Source organism: Pezoporus wallicus, unplaced genomic scaffold (genome assembly GCF_028554395.1).
Source record: "Pezoporus wallicus isolate ANWC-B61680 ecotype Strahan unplaced genomic scaffold, APGP_CSIRO_Pwel_v1 contig_3815, whole genome shotgun sequence".
In the NCBI taxonomy this organism is placed as follows: domain Eukaryota; kingdom Metazoa; phylum Chordata; class Aves; order Psittaciformes; family Psittacidae; genus Pezoporus; species Pezoporus wallicus.
This window is the reverse complement of record NW_026637911.1, coordinates 1015089-1036174: the sequence shown is the minus strand read 5'-3', so window position 1 is coordinate 1036174 and position 21086 is coordinate 1015089. Positions and strand designations below refer to the sequence as shown.

Genomic DNA, 21086 nt, shown 5'->3' with positions numbered 1-21086 from the left:
TATACTTAAGAAAAAACATATGTTGAAAGTACTTATCTGGCCTAAGATATAATAATGGCAATAAATATATTGTGCGTACAACCTTTTAATGCTTGGAAAAACTGTGTGAAAGACTTCCCAAGAAAATATTTCCTATTACTTTAACTAAAAAGGAGGATTGAAGGATAATTTATATTCAGAAGGAAGGGTAAAACATGCTTCAGTTGGCTCTTTTGCACTGCAGCAATTCCCTGGTAATCTTTTTAAATAAGTTGAAAATGTATCATGCTACAATATGATAAAACACTACATAAAATTCCACAGACTAAATTGTCCTGATAAGATACATAGAGCTAAACCCTTGCACTTAGAAATATATAGTCCATGACAAGATGTGCTTTGGGCAGTTGTCCTGAAGAAGGAAAACTAAAACAAATCAGATGACAACTCTTTTCCACAAAAGTATTTTGCTCATGTCATAAAAGGTACATTCTAAACGTCATTTTAGAAAGATTTTATTTCTAGTTTTAAAAAGAACATGCATTTTTAAATTCTCCTGAAGTCAAAGAGAACTAAGCCCCTTAAAATCCTTCGAAAACCTGACCCATCAGTTAAATAAACAAACCAAAACCACATTTCACAACAGCACTCCAAGGAAATTTAGGCTACTTATATCTATCCAAGCTAAGTTAAAGGTTTCAATATAAGTATTATTTCACCATATTCACACACCCCACAAATGTTAATAACCACAATTATAACCCGCAGTTATATTTATCTGGAATGAAACAGCAAAAAAGCTGTAGCAGTATTGTGACTTAAAATCAAGCTGCCTCAAGTCCCATGCATGATCCACCATATCAGTTTCAAGGAAATACCAACCCAAATATTGAATAGTTACCTAAAGAACCAAAATATTGAAAGGATGACTTTCAATAAGTGTTGATATTTTTCAGAACACTTAATTGCTTAGCTGCTTAATTTAACCTACTTATTTCAAACACAGAAAATGCAGGAGTACGAGTCAACAGCCATACCTTGCTCACAGAGCTTTGAGAGACATCTAAAGCATCAAGCAGTTTAGTAACAGAGCAATCATTCCTGTAAAATCTGCAAAGGAAACCTGAGTGTTGGTCCTTGACAGATAGCACTTGGCTTTAAATTTAACTGCTACTCAAGCTGATGTACAAGTTTATATAGTTTATAAAAACTATTTCTAAATACTTTTCAGATAAGAGTCTAATTGGATTGCGTTTTCCCTTTAGAAAATTACTAAAGAATGGATCACTTCTAATAATGTAATATAAAAAATCCAGCATTTTTTTAAAAGTCACACTAAATTTACAGTTGAACTAATTTTAATGAATATGAATCAAATGCATACGTAATACAGCTATTTCATCTCTTAGCTCATATATGTAGGCATTTTCTTTTCTGCATTTATTCAGGGGTATTTCTTGCTCAGGTGTGTTTTTTTTTAAAAAACAAACAAAAAATGTAACCAAACCAAACCAAACCAAACAAAACCAAACAAAACAAAAAAAACAAAAAACCCTACTAAAATAAAATAGAATTAAAACCGAAAAAAAAAAAAAACACCAAGTGCTGCAACACTAATTCAGTTGAAACATTTAGTGTGCAAGGGAAGTTTCAGAACAGGATTTCATAGATTCATTCAATCCCGTATTTCCTATTCATATGACCAAATAACACACAAATTACATGAAAAATAACATTTATATGAATCATGCTGTAACTCTGTCTTATGTGTGTGTATATCAACATGTCATACTTGGTTGTGAGGACCTAACAGATTTGTTATTCATCAACATTAAGAAAAGAACATATCTGCTCATATTTCATCATTAACACACCTTAATTTTCTTTACTGCTTTGATATGAAAATATGGAGAAAAACGCTCCTCCATCAACAGATTCCTAATTTGCCTATCCCTGCCACAGGAAGGAAAAAGAAGATATACACACGTGAATTATTAGTACCTGGTTTTTTGCTTCTAAGAAAAAAAGAGTAAAATACTATATTTTAATGCACAAATAAGTATATGAAGAGGAACAGAGCTATGTCCAGAAAAGAAAAAATATTTAATATCTGAGAGTTGTTAATCCTGTTTTTCTCACAGCTGACCTGATTTGAGCAGGAGGCTGGACTAAAGGACCTTCTGCAGTCCTTTCCAACCTGAGCTACTTATGATTCAGGTTTTTTATTATTATTATTATTATTATTACCAAACAGAGATTACAACCTTTGTGCTTTTTTAAGGAGCTGGCACAAACTGATTTTATATTGATAACATAACTACATTTCTTGCCTATACCCCTTAATTTAGACTAGAGACTTAAATTTAGACTCAAAGTCTAGTTGCAGGCACTCTTACTGAAATGGGCAGGATTAGGAATTTCTTTCCATAGGGTTTAGATTTCCTTTACTATTAGTTTTCTCCTGCAGCCATCCCTTTTAAATATAATCAGCTAAACAAAACCCCAAACATTTTAATACTCTCAGCACAACACTCCCTGTACGAAAGCAGATGTTGACAATCCAGACGAGCAGATTCGGCAGCTGAGAAAAGCTTGTTTCCTGAGCAAACATACTAATAAGCATGCCAGGCTCCAAGTGTTAAGCCATACTCCAAGCTACATTCATCTTGCCCCTTCCTGCTCCCAACTGCTAGCTCCTTCACTAAATGTGCAAAATGGCCATCAACTAAAATACTCATAGAAATACTTGCTCTATTACTATTGCTATTACTATTACTTTCCAAACCTGCACTGTGCAAAGTGTCTTTGGTGGAGCTTACTTCTTGTCAGCTGTCTGCTGATGCTGAAAGAGTTTTTCCTTTTTTCCTGCAGAAGCTTTGAGTTACGCTTTGTAACTGAAAATTACCGGCTGTATTTTCAGACATGCTAAAGCCAAGTCTTCTTGGTCTGAGGTTAATTGGTGGTCGCAAAATACAGCAAAGGAGGCAAGCCTGCTTGGTGATAACAATAGCCTAGCAGAGCCAGAACTCAGTGGAGCTACACTTAATGCAGTTTCTACCTGTCTGATGTGAAAAAAGGGCAGATTTGGTCCAATGCCACTGCAAAATTAACAGAAAGATGCAGTAGGCTGTATATTGTAAATTCTATGTACTACAGTCTGCATATTCATTAGCTTTCTGTATTTAATTATAAATTCTTTTATCTTTTAGTCTTTTTAGTCATAATTTCCAAATATTAATAATGAAAATCTGATTGGGTCATTTTACTGTTAGATAAAAGATTACTGCACAAAAACCCAGTCAACCAGCATGACGTCCAATTACATGCCAGAGTCAAGGCGAGCAGTCCCTCCCACTATAGCCTTATGACCTGTCCTGCTGCCTTCCCCCTTTTGAGCTCAGGAAATTAATGCATACATATATGACATCTTCATCTCTCTTGATTCATGTCTTAAATAAGCATTCATAAATAGCATCATCATTTGTACTAGAATTAATGAGTTTGCCATAGAGTAATATTCATGTATTACTTAATACAAAAGGAGAGCAATTTGCAAGTTTCTCAAAGGTAAAAATAAAAGAGGAGTAACTACTACGGTGAACATGGCGACCATGTAAAATAAGAGGTAAAAAGAGAATACTTGTAATAAATCTATGGGAAAACTTCAAGACCACAAGATTTATCAGTCCACAGAACATTTCTGCCGCTAATTACCCCATTGCTTTTAACATAACCACTCTTTTTCAAAAATTCTTGTTTTCTTTTTTTTTTTTTTTTTGAGATAAAGAGGAGAAAAATTCTTATCAGGAAAAGACCAGCATGGGCAGGAGGTAGCCTGAACAATCAAACTAATCTTTTTCTAAATCCAGCCTCTCATAGTATGAGTCATGTTACACCCAAGCCACAGGGTAACATACATAACAGGAACAGATACACAGATGTCACATTCCCACCTGGTAATAACAGTTAAATCAATTAGTACTGACAATAAGAAAATATCACACAGTAACATATTTGAAATCAAGTAGAGTATCCTCTTAATGTTGCTGGCTTAAGTAGGAAAGAAATTAAATCATCTTTCACTTGCATTCCAGGTTGAACCTCTACAACTCCGCAAATACTGGGAAAGTGATAAGGAATTCTTCTTCATCACTAGATTTGTACCACAAACCCATTGCCAGATGGTAACATCTGATAAATCACTGATAAATATGAAACTGAAGTACTTAGTAGGAAAACTGAATTTAACTCCAATTCTGCAAATCTGTAAAAATCTGTTTCGGAAGTTTTTCTGTGGTGAGGACCATAAATAGAAACAGTAAACTGTACAGAAGTAGAAAAGCATGTGACAAAAGCACTGTTTGACCCTGTTCTACCAAAAATAACCTTACTGCCTGTGCTCGGTTTCATCCATCACAATCTACAACTCTTTTAGCTTTACAATCCAATACTTACCCTACACATTTGTGTGAGTTTATATACTGAGAACATTAGGAAAAAAGCACTTATTAACAGCCTCTCAACTTGCATTTACAGGGGTTATGGTTCCTCAGTCCCCCAGTAGTGCTAATCTTACATTTTCCTCTTATTTCCTCAGTTTAAAAGTTCAATTACAAAATCTCTGACATTAAGAAAACACCATATTTTAGGAGGTAGGATCTGCTTGATTTGAGTTTCCCTGTAACCAGTGTCTCTGTCTCCTGCTGCTTCACACTGATTAAATAAGCAACAAAACACTTTGAGTGTCTAATGCAGCAACTTGCTATCTAAATTAAATATGATAAAGAAGCGGGATCTTCGACCAGCCATGTGTATAATCATAATTAAAACATACTATGAAGCAGGCATTACAAACAGGACAATGCCTATCCTATGGCTTCCTCACCTGCAGAGATAACCAGACCAGGAGATGACTTAGCCTAGGTACTTAAAATACCACTAACACACTCTCTCACAGCAGTTTCTAAGGTGAGAGAAGAGAGTTTATACTCTGGCCAGTGTTTTATTTGATGGTACAGAAGCATTATTAAGCATCAGCATGTAGTGTGGGGAGTTCAAACCTGCAGTTTTATATAAATCTATTTTTATCTCCAAAAACACAGGCAGGGAATCCACACTATAGAAGGACAGGAGAGAACAGCTATATTTAGGATTTACTGGAGACCGTAGTTTTGAGGGAGTACTTCAAACCTTTCACACTGAATTTTTATTCAATGTCTTTCCTGATACTTAGTGAAAAATTGGAGAGATTTGATCAATGATCTTGATATAGTCTAGGTAACAAATTTCCTAACTCTTAGTAAATTTACCTCTGGTAACTATCATAAGCTAGTCTTCTGATGAAAAGCTTCATATATACCACTGTTCTGCAAATATCACATCTATCAAAGTTTAGCCCTGATCTACAATATTCAGAACAAGTAACATTCCAGCTAACAATGCCATGTGTACCTAGCTTTACTGAATTTAAATCCCCATCACACCAGCACTGGGTGTGCTGCTTGCAGAAAGGTTTAGAATCATAATCTCTCCTCCCATGTGCAAAGCAATTAGTTATTCTACTATCACTATTGTTTCAATGCTGAAGCTCAAACTGCAACCTATTTTCTTCCATGGGGCACCTCTTTGAAAAAGCCTCAGTACCACACCGGGAAAAATAGTTTCACAGTATACTAAGACACTAATCATGTTGAACCTTTCCCTTGAGCCTTGCTGCACAAATCAGGGCTGCCGCAGTATTGCCTTTCAGCCTTAGCTGGCAGAGTAGGGACAGGATTTCCCCTCTGGCTGGGATGAAATAGATCTTTTCAAGTTAGAAATAGGATTTCAATTAAAAGAAAGCTCATACAGATTTTTGTGGCATGGATTACACTTACACGTACCTCCTGGACAATGCCTCATGACCATTTTACACCGTCTGGATTCTGCAATGGTTGGGCATGGTATCGTGTCTTTTGCTGGCTTCTTCACAATTTGTCTTGTTCTCGTTTCCAGGCCCCACTTAAATCCACATGTTTTGTTATTTCTGCTGCAAGTTCCCCACTCACTCCACTGACCTACTTCACAGCCTTCTGATAAAGCAAAAGAAAACACAAGTAAGCAATTATTTTGTTTTTAATTTGTGGTTGGCTTTTTTTATTGGAATACAATATTATAAAGCATCACTTGAAAGTTTTACTGTTAACAGGCAAAAACTTCCAAACAAAATTAAAATCTTTTACAGAAAATCTCTGAAAATCATTTCAGCCAGCGTCAACTTGAGCATAAAACCATCTGACTATCAATCTGAACGTAGAGACATCATGTTATTCCCAAATACTCAAAAAGCCTTCTAAAATCACAGTTTATTAATTTTTTTTTTTAATAAATAAATCTCATTTGGTTGTCACCAGGATTTGCAAAGTTTAAGAGTTCACATTTCCAGACCTTAGCCATCATGAAATTCAAAGGATACTCTTGAAAGACAATCTGTTCTGGCACAATTCCAAGGCTTCAAGCTAAAACACCAAATTGTGAGACTTGAGAAATATTGTGAGAACTGCCAATGCTGGTTGGAATTACATAGTAATTTCTATGAAAAAAAAAAAAAAACCAACAAAAAACCAACACCCTTATTTTTTGGTTTATATTTGTACTTCCCTTGGAAAAAGGTGGGGGGCTGCAAAGAAACTGAAAGTGAATATATTACAGGAATGCAACCTGCCCTGCCCCTGGGTTCTGGCCTTGGTAAAAGGCCAAATGAGCAGGTAGTTTTGTGAGGGCAAGGACCCAACAAGTACATCACTGATTTACAGTTCTAATGCAAAAAAATGGCCTTCCTAAAATCTTGTAAGTTCTGAACTGTAAATCCTCATACACGGTGATTTACAATTGAAAGGAAAGAACTTTCTGATGCAGAACAGACTGCCATTCCCATTAATGCAGTATTTCAAAGTCTGGGGAAAAAAAAAAAATCATTCTTTTTGATAAAAAAAATGCAGACCCAATTCAGTAGTCAGTATTTCTTCATAGGAAATGTCAGCTCACAAACAGTGCCATATTTGAACTTGCCAACTGGAAAAAGAGCTGCTTTAGCAGCATTGCTGTACTAGAAGACTCACCCACACATTCCATAAGCTCTTCCAAAGCTGCGAATCCAGGGGGGCATCCTCGGAAGCAGCGACCTCTGTGCGAGTAAAAGCCAGTTTTGCATTTGGTACAAAAGTCTCTGCTAAAGCAGGAGTCGCAGTTTTCTATTCTGCATCCTGAATTAAAAGGGTCATAAGGAACAGTGAAACAGCTAAGTTAGGGTCAGACTAAAAATTGAACAACTGTTATAAAAAAAATCAAGAAGTACTCTAATGAGGAATATTGTCATCCTGAAATTCATCTGCTCTGTAAGAGAAATTAACTGTAACTATTTACCACATTTTCCCGTACAACATTTTAGTCATATTTTTTAAATCAAAAATATAGCTAAAACCTCTATAGTTAGGTAACATTTGAGTTAATTACATCTTTTTGGAGGAAAAATGTTCACTGTACATTATTTTTGTGTTTAACTAATTTTGAGCCAATGATACAAAATTTTTGGGAAGTATGCATGTATTGTATGCACTGTCTTCAGTTTACTATTTGTCATCAGAAGCAGGATATGTTTTCTTTTCATGAGTTGACCCTGTAAATAGTTGAATGAATGCTTTCATGTATTATATCTGATGTCCATATCTACCAGATACGTGCTACCACGCAAAAAGCCTCAATTTTTCTGGATGTAACTCCTCTCTGTTATTAAGGCAGTTAACCCATAAAAAAAAACAAAACCCAACATTAAGTGATTAAAAAACATAAAGCTATAAACACTAGCAAAAAATCCCCCAACATTAAATATACTATTGTGTTTTGAAATACTGGATTTCTCTGAAAATTTAAGAGAATAGATAGACTACATCCATGATAGACTACAGACTCGGAGGCAGACTGTTCAGAAACATCCTATTCCATACTAAAACATGGCAACTTGGAAATGAGCTAGATATCAACATTCAGATGCACACCTGAGAAGTGGAAATACTTACATGGAGACTTATGAAAGTCAGTCACACATACCTAAAAAAAAAATGCCAGGGAAAAATGGTCCCAAGATTAAAAAGGAAAAGCGATTTTACTTGGAAAAGTAATAAACACTTCAAAATTATTTTAAAATAATCTAATCCTTCAGCTAACATAGTTAATTTATAGTTAACTATCCTGTCTTCAGGTATCTGAAGTCACAGAAGGAAACATTTGTTACTCAGGTCATGCAACAATATACGAGTATTTTTGGTCAATTAATTTATTCTTCATTCTTTTCTAAAGAAAAAAAAATACAAACCATAATGACTTCTGAAATAGCTATTGGTAAATATGCCCTTCCCTTAACAACATTTCAAATTTAGGTAATCCTTATAAAACAGATTTTAGTATTTATTCCTGAACTTCAACATGCCTAAGTAAAGCACAACATAACACTTAAACTGGGTGGTGGTGGAAAATTATTCTTTGTTAGTAATTAGGGCAATATGAGGCTTTTTAGATCAGGTTTCTTGTGGCATTGGACAACAAATCAGGCATATTGCATGAAAATAAAAAAATCAAATGCTGGTACTCCTTTCTTTGGTTAGAAGGAATGCGAATATCAGTTTGAAGTCTTGCACTGCCAAAGATAAGCTCTGCAGGCTCTGTTTAGACACAACCACACATAACCTGTATGCTGCTGACTCCTGTGTCCAGCATCTCTCAAAGGGGCTTTAAGAACTTGTGTTCACACAAGCAGCACAAGCTGGGCTTCTTATCCACGGTTTACTTTATAGGAAATTCCCAAGAACAAGGGTTGAAACATTCTCCAAAGAAGAGAAGATCACTGCCCAAGCAATAACCCTGCAACATCACTTCCCTAGATTAATCTGACTGCACAAATGATATGGTGACTTGCTCTGGAGAGTTACTGCAATAGTTAATTGCAAGTTATTTTATTACGTTTGAGATTTGTTATCTACTCGAGATGTACTATGCAAGTACTTTATTACTTGCAATGCTTGAATCAAACACCTAGTGTGCGTAAATATTCAGAAAAGAACATTTGCCTCTTGCCCACCCACACAAGACAGTGTGAAAAGACATCAAGGTTTTTCCAGATCTTGTAGTTCAACGATGAGGTATAATACAGAACATTAAAAGAAAAATTAGCATCATTTAACCCTTCTTCACATCCAAGTGACGCAAGTATATTTTCTGAAATAAATATCGTTTTAACTATTGCTTTCAAAACATGTTGGGGAGTTACAAGTTTAAACTTTAAAGTTAATCCATTTGAACTTTTTTGGGTGAAAGAGAGATTAAATGAAAAACTTTTTAACAAAAGTTGCCTTTTTATAACATATAAACATGCTTAGCAGGCAAAAGCCTGCCTCACCTTTGCTTGGTGCTGCTTGCTACTGCTTGCTACTGCTTGCCACTGCTTACTAGCAGCTTGCTACTGCTATTTAAACTGCTATTGTGTATTGCTAGTAAACCCGCGAATATCTCATATTTAAACATTAAATTAGTGAATGAATAAATCTTTAAAAATATGTAGAAAATGGTGCCCACTAGAGGTTTTCAGATAGACAAGGGTGCCTGGGAGACTTGAGAAGCAGTAAGAAGCCTAGAACTCTGGGGGGCGCAGGGAAGATAAGCTTGGCTTAAAGGGGAGAAAGAGTTGACAAATTCAGTCCTGCGGAAGAACCCCAAAGAACAATCACGTACTTTTGGCAGGCCTACCATATTTGTAGGGCAACAATGACAGAAACCTAATCATCAAAACGTGACAGCAAAGAAGTAAAGGGTGCTTCATTGGTGCAGCTTCCATTTAGCTAGCAACAAGTCTGTAGGTCAGTGTTAGATGCTCGAGTCCTGACTCCTTCCTTCACTTGTATTCAATTTTCAGCATCTCACCAAGGGTCTGCTTCCAACTAGACCTCAAATCCCTCCTGTTCCTGATCAGCATCATGTCTCCTTATATCCCCCTGGCCCTATTGCCCTCTATTCATAACCAGGACCTCTCAGACATCATAACACTTACTGCAACTCTTCTAGCACAATCTCATGTATTCTTTCCAGTGATTCTGTTTTGAGAAAGCCAGAAAGTGAAATACATGCTTCCATTCTTTCACTTGAAAGGTATAAAGCACCACTGAAAGCCACTCCCATGTGAAGACCATACAGCTTTTTTCCTACCATTCACATATAACTGGACTTCAAAAAGCACTCAGGGAGGCCCATAGAAATCTACTGGTATGCTTGATTAGCCACACTGTTTCTAAACAGATGACACTTTTTAAAATGTCACACCATACTTCCCACAAGAGTTGTATGTAAATGCTAAAAGGAAAACATTCTGACCTCACCAAAACCCATGGCAAAGGTCCTAATTGCTTCAGCAAAGGCTGTTTTAAACTACTAACTTTCTTATCCCATCAAATTGACCAGACCCCACTGAAATTAATGGGAAAAAGTAATATTAGAAACAATAAAGAGTATAATGTTTCATGATAAAAACATATTTATAAATTGAAAAGTGAGAACTGGAGAACAGCAGTACTCCAAAAGTTAGAAAAACTTTCTAGTAGATTACTTTCAATCACAAGCTGTCCCAGGAGTGGTTATAAATTCACAGCTCCATGACTTCACCCCCCAGGGGAAAGGGTGGAAGAGAAGTCACTACTCTGTCTGGTGAAGCTGAGCTGGGCTGAAATCAGACAGAAGTGGTTTGCTCAACTGTCTTTGGTGTTCAGACAAAACAAAGCGAAACAGAAACTTACCTCTTCAAGAGCTTTAAAATGCTGCTTTATGGGACAATATATATAACTTTTCCATTGGAAAAATCTATTGATACTGTGCAATCTCTTAATTTAGGCTGACAGAAGAGTAAGAATGTGTATGACTGACATTTCAGTAGAGCCCAAGGGTAGACTATAGCAGGTAAAAGTGCTCCCATGACTGAGAGTAGTTACAGAATATGCTCAAGAAAGAAACTTAACTCCATAAGCTAATATTGCACTGCTCAGTCAATAGGCAGGAAATCTACCAAACTGAAGGACATCTTTGGTTCTAGAGAGAAAAAGCAGAAAAAGAAGGATAATATCATCTCCCTTAAAATAGGCCACTGTCAGAAAAGAATTCAAAGACAGAAATTTAAACCATCTTTGACTTTGACTGAAACTGAGTGGCAAAAAAGAAGTTATGTACAGGACTTAGGAGTCCAAGTCCCCTTTTCCTTGATTTTCAGTGAGCTCTAGCACCCCTATGACACTTAGAATCATAGAATAGTTAGGGTTGGAAAGAAGCTTAAGATCATCAAGTTCCAACCCCCCTGCCATGGGCAGGGACACCTTACACTAAACCACGTTACACAAGGTTCTGTCCAGCCTGGCTCCATCCCTCCAGGGATGGAGCAATCACAACTTCTCTGGGCAATCCATTCCAGTGCCTCACCACCCTCACAGTAAAGAACTTCCTCCTTATATCCAATCTAAACTTAAGTTTTAACCCATTACCCCTTGTCCTATCACTACAATCCCTAATGAAGAGTCCATCCCCAGCATCCCTATAGGCCCCTTCGGATACTGGAAGGCTGCTATGAGGTCTCCACGCAGCCTTCTCTTCTCCAGGCTGAACAGCCCCAACTTCCTCAGCCTGTCTTCACACAGGAGGTGCTCCAGTCCCCTGATCATCCTCGTGGCCCTTCTCTGGACTTGTTCCAACAGTTCCATGTCGTTTTTATGTTGAGGACACCAGGACTGCACACAATACTCCAGGTGAGGTCTCACGAGAGCAGAGTAGAGGGGCAGGATCACCTCCTTCGACCTGTTGGTCACGCTCCTTTGGATGCAGCCCAGGATACGGTTGGCTTTCTGGGCTGTGAGCGCACACGGCAGCCGGCCCATGTTCATTTTCTCATCAACCAACACCCCCAAGTCCTTCTCCCCAGGGCTGCTCTGAATCTCTTCTCTCCCCAACCTGTAGCTGTGCCTCAGATTGCTCTGACCCCGGTGTAGGACCTCACACTTGGCATGGTTAAACTTCATAAGGTTGGCACAGCACCAGCCCACCTCACAAGCATGTCAAGGTCCCTCTGGATGGCATTCCTTCCCTCCAGAAAAAAATAACTTTTTTCTGAAGTATTTTGCACATGCACCAGATATTTTGAGAAAGTAATAGCTGTGAGCCATTTTTCAGTCAAGGCTAGGGCAACAATTAGATGTGTAAGAAGTCTATTTAGCTGGCCAGGAATAGTAAGTTTGTATTTAGGCTTTATGATCTCATTTATGTTGACCCACATATATTTATGTAAATATCACAAAAGAAACAAATCTGACTGATGTGGATGAAACTTAATATTTATAGAAAACTATATAAATAGTGCATTAAAGAACTCTGGAAGGAGAAAGCCCAGATTATAAATCGTGTCTAAGTTAGAGATACTGGGGTTTATCTGCTTAAAATGTGATATTAAAAGATTTTTGTGACTTGTTTTTGCTTCCTGACAGTCCTGATAAGCCAGTCCTACTCATTCTTCTTTTAAAATGAGCATTAAAGAATTGACAGTCTTACGTTTTAGAGATAGAATCAAAAGCCCAGGAGTTCAAAATGCAAATTCAGATATTGAATTAAATATAGACTCAGGTACATATGCCTTTATTGTAAAAAAAATAGTACATGCTCTGGTAAACATCATCTGTTTGTATTAAAATTAGAGCTAGCGTAACATTACCAAAACAAATACCATACTTCCATAGTAAATTTATCACCAGCTTATAAGGTGATGCAGAATCAGATGAATTGTAGGGAAAGATATGCCTTTGAATATATGCCTCAAAATATTGAGATGCATGTGCTTCGAATTTTAACATACCTTAACAAGGTTTATTATATCATTTTTTTATCTGAAGCACAATATGATGAATTTTAAGGTCAAAAAAGGTCTACCTCCACTATAAAAAAAGTAGTGATTCACTTGTACTTTTATTGATATGCATAATCTTGAAAATTTTACACAGGCCTTATTTTGCCTTTGTGAAAGATCAGATTCTGTAGCATTACCATTGCAATATTGTCCTTTCCTAAACATAATCAATGTGACTATCCATCCATAACTCCCTTCATAACAAAGATATTTTGAGGTACACATAGCGGAAAAGATTGCTGGTCAATTTCTCGTAATGTTAATAACAATTCACAGCAAGTTCTGCTCCATATGAATCTTGGACACGAGTGAAGAGAAGTTGACTATAGGGAAGGGAAGTGAGAACATGCAAGGGGATCTGCATGAGTGGAAACCAGCAACCACAAGTGTAAGAAAGAGAACTGCACTGAACACCTTCAAGGTGGAGAGATAATGATCATATTTTGCAAAGAGAAGCTGCTGACTGAAGCTGTGGAAGGAAACAGGGCATTCCTCAATTGAAGGGCTTGGTAATCTTTGCTTGAGGCATTCTTTTGTATTTAAGAAGTCAAAGTAACAGATGATGATTCACTACAGCTAGTGTTTTACTTTTGGAGGTCAAACTCAGTCTTTAAGGCAACATTCCAAAGGAGCCTCTGGGCCCATAACTTGCGAGGTTGGTTATCCTGGGGAGTGACAATTGTTGCTTGGTCCAAAGCATTAAATACTTGAGTCTTTCACATGGACTCTGACCCACAGCCCCCACTCTTCTTTCCTCAGATCGCTGCCTCTTCTACCCTACAACCTCCTAATTTCACCTGTCCCCAGACTGTCCTCATGCCCATCACACTCACTCCTTCCAACTGCTGCTCCCATACCTCTGCTGGTCAGTAAAACAGCATTGGTGCTACAGACTTCATGCTGCCATCCTCACGTGTGCATTGGCATTCCACACCAATCTGTCATGATCAAGCACCACCTTCCAGAATTTCTTGAGCTGAGAGATACTTCAAAAATCCAGACAGACTACAGGTTTTGTAGCTAATCTTGAGGACACAAGGGCGCATGAGGGGCAAAGACTGTGCTAGTGCTAACAAAAGAAGGAGACAGATGCAAGATGCTGAATAAAGTTATGATGTGAAAAGTTCTTAAAGTGGATGGAGTATCATTTGTACAACCAATGGAAAGAGAAGAGAGACCAAAACTTTCAGAAAAGTCCCTGAGGAAACAGTAAGAACAGAAGGAAAACCGTAAGTAAAAGAGCTTTAGCTTACAATGGAGTATCTGTATTAGATATTTAACCTCCTAAGCAGCTATGGCATAGGTAGTTACAGGTTTATTGTTATTATTATTATACAAATAAAGATTTTTAAGCTACAGGGCTGGGGCCAAACATGAATTCTAGAAAATGACACACACTGCCACTTGACCACAACAGGCCCTGAAGTTTATCACAGGTCTACCATTTCATAGAAAGCAATGCTTGGAATACAACATCCTAATTATAAAATACTTTAGTGAGGATATTTTTTAAATTAAATTCACTTAATAAAGACTTAGTGATACATTTCCAGTAAGTTCTAATCTCAATTCATTATTAGATGAGATCTTTTAAATAAATGCCAAACCACAGTGTTTTCAATTATTACTTCACATATACACAATTGCCTTATTAAAATCTAAATTGACTACAGATTTAATAAATCTTAATTCAAAACACTGTCATGATTTTTGTTGCCAGACAGATGGAATAAAACTTTTCCATCAAAACACAAAGGCCAAAACTAAAAACAAATAGATAAATAAATAAATACTCCAAATTAAAAAAAAAAAAAAAAAAACAAACAAAAACAGAACTATTTGAAGGAAGGAAAGACATTGAAAGAGAGAAGGAAAATATAAAAGCCTATAAAATATTGACAGATAGACCTCAATTTCTGGCCATTCAACTTAATTTTCAAATCCCAAATGCTATATTAAGTTTGTTTTAAAGAGATAAGGCCATATTGGAAGAAAACAAATGCAAAAGTAATGAAAACTATTTCTAAAAAGTCAGAAAAAATATTTAAAGCAAACAGTGCTGTCCCTGTGGTAACTGAACCCCTCAGCAGACCGTTACAATTGCATTGACTACAGTAGTCTCAGACAGTCATATGCTCAGCTATATTACATTAGAAATAGTCGAGCCATGATATATTAATGATGCCTTGCTATTTTGTAACAAAGTTTAAAAAAAAAAAAAAAAAAAAAGAACTTTCTTAATAAAGTGAATTTACTACAGGTACTTAATAAATGCTCAATTTATTTAAAAGCTTCTCTTTATCTTGATTTTACTGAAGGCACATGGAAGGGGAAATTACACTTTTAGCAATGTCGAGCTCTCCTGTGAAGAAAGAAGGTGAACCTAAACAAATGGAATAGCCAACCAAAGCTGAAGGGAGCTGTAATTTCTCAACACTGAGTGCTTCCTCCCCCTAAAATTTTAGAAGTTACTATGGATACAGACTAAGTTGAAAGGTTCAAGATAGGCTTGATCCATTAATCAGACCAATGTTAAACCAACCACCCAAGTGACAGATTTCATCTTAGTCTTTAATTCAGTTTTATTTTTTTTCTCATGTGATTTTTTTTTTGAGCAGTTCAGTTCAAAGTCAGTAATTATTAAAATTTCTTGGAAAACTAACAAAGTGTAGCTTTTCTCTTGGGTATTCTTCTACAGAAGAGACTCAACACTTTCCAATTTCATGTCCAAATGTACTGCATTCTCATACTGCAGAGCTCAAGATGAAAAATATCTCCAGCAGGAAACTCTACATCGATTTCTAGAGACAAGCAGTCTCAAATTACATGATTCACTGTTACTAGAAAAAAGGTCTAGAACCACTTAGCAAATTCAAGACACACACATACAGCTTACATGTAGAAAAGAAAGCTAATCTTGAAATTGAAAATTTCCATCATTTTAGAGTTGCTGCACTTGGCTGTTGCATTTATTGTGTTACATTTGGCACTAAATATGTTTGGATTTTAAAATCATGTCAACATTTTCCACAAAGATGTGTTCTATCGCTTGTCTAACAAAAATGGGCAATTTTGACTTATGTAATTCAAGCCCTGTAACTCCCAGAAGGATTTTTAAACAGCCAGAATTTTTCTTATTTTTAGCTGAGACAGTATTATCTGAGCAATGGAGTCTGTAACTAAGCATACCTAAAAGTATCTAACATCAAGTAGGAAGAAACCTATTCTACTTCTTAAGAATGTTTATTTTAACTCAACTTCAATCCACATTCAAAATGTCTGTGTGTCCACAATGCAATGTATGTGCCATGCAAGATCACCAAACCAAATTGAAAAAAAAAAAAAGATGAGATTTATAAATACACCAGTTGGCAGTTACACTAAAATAAAAATATACAATACAAAGGTCATTGGAGGAGAACCAGAACTGGTCGGTAAATGCAACTGCATCATTAGTCTCACAGGGGGAGACTGACAAAGGCATGAAGGTGAATTAAGTATCCAGTGCTCAACACATGCCAACATGGGTTGGACACAATTCACATTTATGCTTTAAAAACTAATCCTGTAATTCAGGGAAAAGGCCACTTTCAGTAAGTGGTAAAAATGAAAAAAGTTATATTGAATTCACCTTCTGCAAATAATCTTTTGGTTTGGGTTTTGTTGTTTTTTTTTAAAGTAAAGAAAGACTTCCCAGTACAGACTACTTTTTCTATTTCCTAAGCACAGTACAGGCTAATACAGATAAATTAACCTATTTCCCAAAGTTGTAACTATATTCAAAAACATTTTTATATGGGCAAGTTTTTACAGCATGGTTTTGAAAGGTTTAAAGTGGACAAGTTGCTGAATTCATAAACATGTTATGAAAATGAAGGCCAAAATCCTAAACTAATTTACAGAAGGGATACATAAACCATATACTGGTCTCATTTAATTTTTCATCAAAACCTAGCCATCTGGTATAGATTAGGCAGCACTTGGCAATATTACACAGCAGTTGGGGACGCAACCTGAAGAATACCATATCTATGGAGCCTGCACAGGGAATGGGGAAAGAGGCAGGATGTCATTCCATGGGCTGGGACAGGTCCAAGCATGGCTATGAGTGCTCATCGTCCAGCTCAGGTTGCCACAGACTGACCTCACACAGGTCTGAAGATCATATGTGATGTGATGTGAAAGCCTTCACCCACTTTCTCACAATGTGGTGCATATCCCAGTGACATGTTACAGTACTGAGGGGGAGAATGTCATTCATGGAACAGACACTTGATTATTCCAAGAAGCAAAGTAAAGCTATTTCTCACTTCAGGTTCCTAGGTTCAGTGACTTTATTCTGGTTAGACTATGACATACACACACATACAAAAAAAAAACAAATATGAATTAGAGGTAGTAACAACAATTAATAATCCATATGGGTAATACTGCACATATGAGCATATGGAAAACTCGATATGAATCAGTACAACTGCCAGACAGCAATGAAATAATGTGCAGAGATACCAGAGCACTTGTTGATTTTAACAGTTGTGCTTCTAGGCACAAACATGCAAACAGGGAATCTTGTTGCACATTAGCAGGTTGTAAATTTCCAAATAAAATGCAGTACTAAAAGTGAAAGGTTGTTTGTTTGGTTTTAATAGTACATCTGTTTTATTAAAATAGCAACACTTACATACTAAAGTATGTCTGGTGCGAGGTGTCTGGTCACATGAAATTTGTGTGGGAACAAAAAAGCATGACAAGAAGCCCACCCATATATTAGTGTTTGTACTGACAAGTTCCTACATGAGGCACTGTTAAATTAATGCTTAATGCTTTTTATTTTCATATAGTGGGAATCTGTTTGTTAAAATTAGGACTATCTGCTTAGATCATCTTTCTTTCCTCAACTTCCTTTCTAACTAAAGCAATAAAACCAATAAAAATAACCACAACAATAAAAACTACGCTAATGCATCAACTATTTAATCTGCTGAATGTTACATATCTTGGAATGAGTTGGGATGTTCTTTAGCAAAGAAGTTTTATGATGATCTTGAGACATCTGTGAAAATATCACTATGTTCCACAACATATCATTTTAAAAACTGAGCATGAGTTATGGCCTTCCTACAACAGTGAATGTAAGGGTTCAAAAAAAAAAAAAAAAACAACTCACTTGAACATCTGTTCATATCTGGCGTTCGGAGTCCGTAGTACCCCGATGGGCAGGAATGCAAGCATTCACCATACTGTCTCATTCCTTCTCTTCGTAGGAAGAAGAATAACTTGTGTTGGCATCTGATGCACCCATTATCCTTTGAACAAGATAAACAACCTTTGCAAATTGGATTTGGTCCATAGCTAGCTGCAAAATAAGAAGATAAATTGCACTTTGAGATCATTTTGAAATTATTTTGGCTAGAGGTCCTCTTCTCTCTAAAGTGTTACTTATCTACCACATGGTTACAAATAGTTTTGAGAGGAAGTTTCTGAAAGTGCACTTCACTCTCATACATCTGCACTGGCAAGTGAATAAAGAGAAATGCAATCTCTACATTTTTTATTGTACATAAGGCAATTTAATGAATTTACACACATTGAAAATAAAAGTATCGGCAAGCAGAGACCAAGCTATATAAAGTTCACCAGTATAACTTAAGTAAAACCCAGGTGCTGAATTCTAGTTTGAAGCTGGGAACATAAGCACACAACAACAAAATATATGAACAAGAGCACACTGATACATGCACCTGGAATGACATGTTCATGGAAATCTGGCAAACACACTATTGTAGTTTCTGACTTGTGAAGAAAGCAATATTAAGAGTAGAGAATTCTCTGCAGAAACAGGTACAGCACTAGCAATGCTGTCCCATAGCTCTCAGGGTCCAGTCCTAGAACAACTCTCTTCTTGCAACCTTATCTCGAGACAATTATTTCCAAGAAAAGAGTAGCAATTTCAACTTCCAGTCGCCTTTCTCTACAAGTTTCTACCAAAATGGGCTGAAAACAATATGCGCAGACATTACTGAAGGAGATACCATTTTAGATCACCAGTTGCTGTGACTTCAATTCTATTCTCAAGTTCTGGTTTTATTTCCCCCCTTTTGTTTTTTTTTTAATTACTTGGCTGATAACTTTAACACAAACCTCAGCTGCATTACTTTTGCCCTTATGAGCTTTTATTATCCCGCCTTTCCAGAGAGTCACCAAACACTGCCTTGTCCCCATAGGCTGTCAACTCCTCAAGCCCCAAGTCGGCACTAGCAGGTTAGCAGAGAGAGGATGGCTCATGACATTCCTGGAAACAGCATAACTTAACAGGTCTGGTTTAAATATTAAATTGGCTACAGGACTTCACAGAAATTTGCTAGTTCAAACTCTGTTTACTGGAAAGAAAACAAAAAAATACCATGCAACAGAAGGAAAGTGTCTTCGGGGTCTCACGAGCTTTTTAACAGAGCAGCTAGCCAAAAGAACAAAGACTATGTCTAATGGTTATATTTTTAAAAACTTATAAGTATTCACACCCTAACAAAGTACTCTGGTACTTTTATCTTGTATGGATGGATAATTGAGGTTGTTCAATGGAAGACTTGGTCAGCAGAGCCAGGAAAAGAAAAAGCCCACCACCCTCTGGAACCGGTAGCTGATAAGCTTTACTCTCACCTTCACACATCTGCACACCACATTCCCACTCCCTCTCTGTTCCCGTCCCCCACACATGCCACACCAAATTCAGCCCAACAGCATTCAACTCTGATCTTGTACAAAATAATCCTAGTGGGTGGCAGGCAGGACAAAAAGGCAAGCAATCAGTGTGAAACAGCTCAGCTGTGGGACACTTCGAGTCCTGAAGTCCTCTGACACCAGGCTCACACAATGAGAACCACTTGATGGGAATGGCATCCTTACCCTCTAGGGTATATGTATGATTCTTTGCCTCTCTGATAACCCTTACGTAACAAGGCTTCCTATCAGACCAACTGCCTTATACTACTAAACCAGTTCCCATCTCCTGTTGCCCACAAGACTTCAGATATAACTTTTTCCTACACTTCATGTTGCTACTATTCTCATTCACAATCCACATCTTCAAAGACATATAAGAAACAAACAGATGATGAGCTAGGCCTGGTGGATACATCCCTCATCTTACTGTCAGCAGGGAATTGCCTATCTGTAACCACATCAAATAATGTGACCATGTACTCTGAAACAATTGTTGCTTAACACATGGTGGGCAACCCTGTAGTCTTCTGAATCCCTTTTTAGTCTCCTTGGATCTCACTCTTCGTAAATCTGTACCTCCAGCTTGTTCAAGATTCCTAAGAGAAGCCTGCACTATACAAAGAATTAAATAGAACAAAGGAGTGAAGATGCGAGATGCCTGATTTTATTTGTCACTCAAACACTTTTCTTTGGAGTTTCAATCAGCTGAAGTCAGATCTCATATACAGCATGTGCACGATTATGACTCTAGGGCCAGGCCAACCACTGAACAGCATGGTTACAGCTAAAGGTGACTATGAATACACATATATACACAGATATAACTAAAAGCTATACAACAGCAGGCTTGCTGGCAACAGACAAGGTACCAAGGTACACCTGCCTCAAAGGGTTAAAAGATCTTTGCACAGGCCTTAGCAGGGCTCACTGAAAGAGCTTTAAACTGGATTTGAAGAGGGAAAAGGATAAACCCAGGCTCACTAGAGATAAGTCTGGGGGCAGCACACCAACGTTTATGGGACAGTGTGCTAGCCGAGGTCCTTCAGTGTACCACCATCTCAGTGGAGGTAGGGGATTGAGATCCATGAGGCAACAGCAAAGCAAGTCTTAATGATGTGTTAGAAATCACAAAAGTGCCTGAGAATGGTCACATAGCGATTAAGGCTTCTCCCCCCAGAACAGTGGCAGAATCAATAGTCCAACTGAAGTGCCTCCACACCAATGCATACGGCATGGTAAGCAAACAGGAGGAGCTGGAAGCCACTGTGCAGTAGGAAAATCATGACATAGTTGCCATAATGGAAACATGGTGAGATGACTCAAACAATTGGAGTGGTGTGACAGATGGCTATAAACTCTGCAGAGGGGATAGGCAAGGAAGGAGAGGCAGTGGTGGAGCCCTGTGTGTTAAGGAGTGTTT

General features: G+C 37.2%; 1 protein-coding gene across 2 annotated transcripts in view; it reads right to left on the bottom strand.

Moving 5' to 3' along the window:
* Positions 1 to 21086, bottom strand: part of RSPO2 (R-spondin 2) — a 102853-nt gene that overhangs the window by 27871 nt on the left and 53896 nt on the right. Inside the window, exons 2-5 of one of the 2 annotated variants that reach the window (XM_057408207.1) lie at positions 18111 to 18299; positions 7080 to 7223; positions 5862 to 6050; positions 1017 to 1089 (exon numbers count right to left, since the gene is read on the bottom strand). In XM_057408207.1, coding sequence (XP_057264190.1) covers positions 1043 to 1089; positions 5862 to 6050; positions 7080 to 7223; positions 18111 to 18299 — 569 coding nt within the window. In that variant the 3' untranslated portion in view covers positions 1017 to 1042. The remainder of the gene's footprint in view (positions 1 to 1016; positions 1090 to 5861; positions 6051 to 7079; positions 7224 to 18110; positions 18300 to 21086) is intronic. The other variant, XM_057408206.1, reaches the window with a different exon arrangement.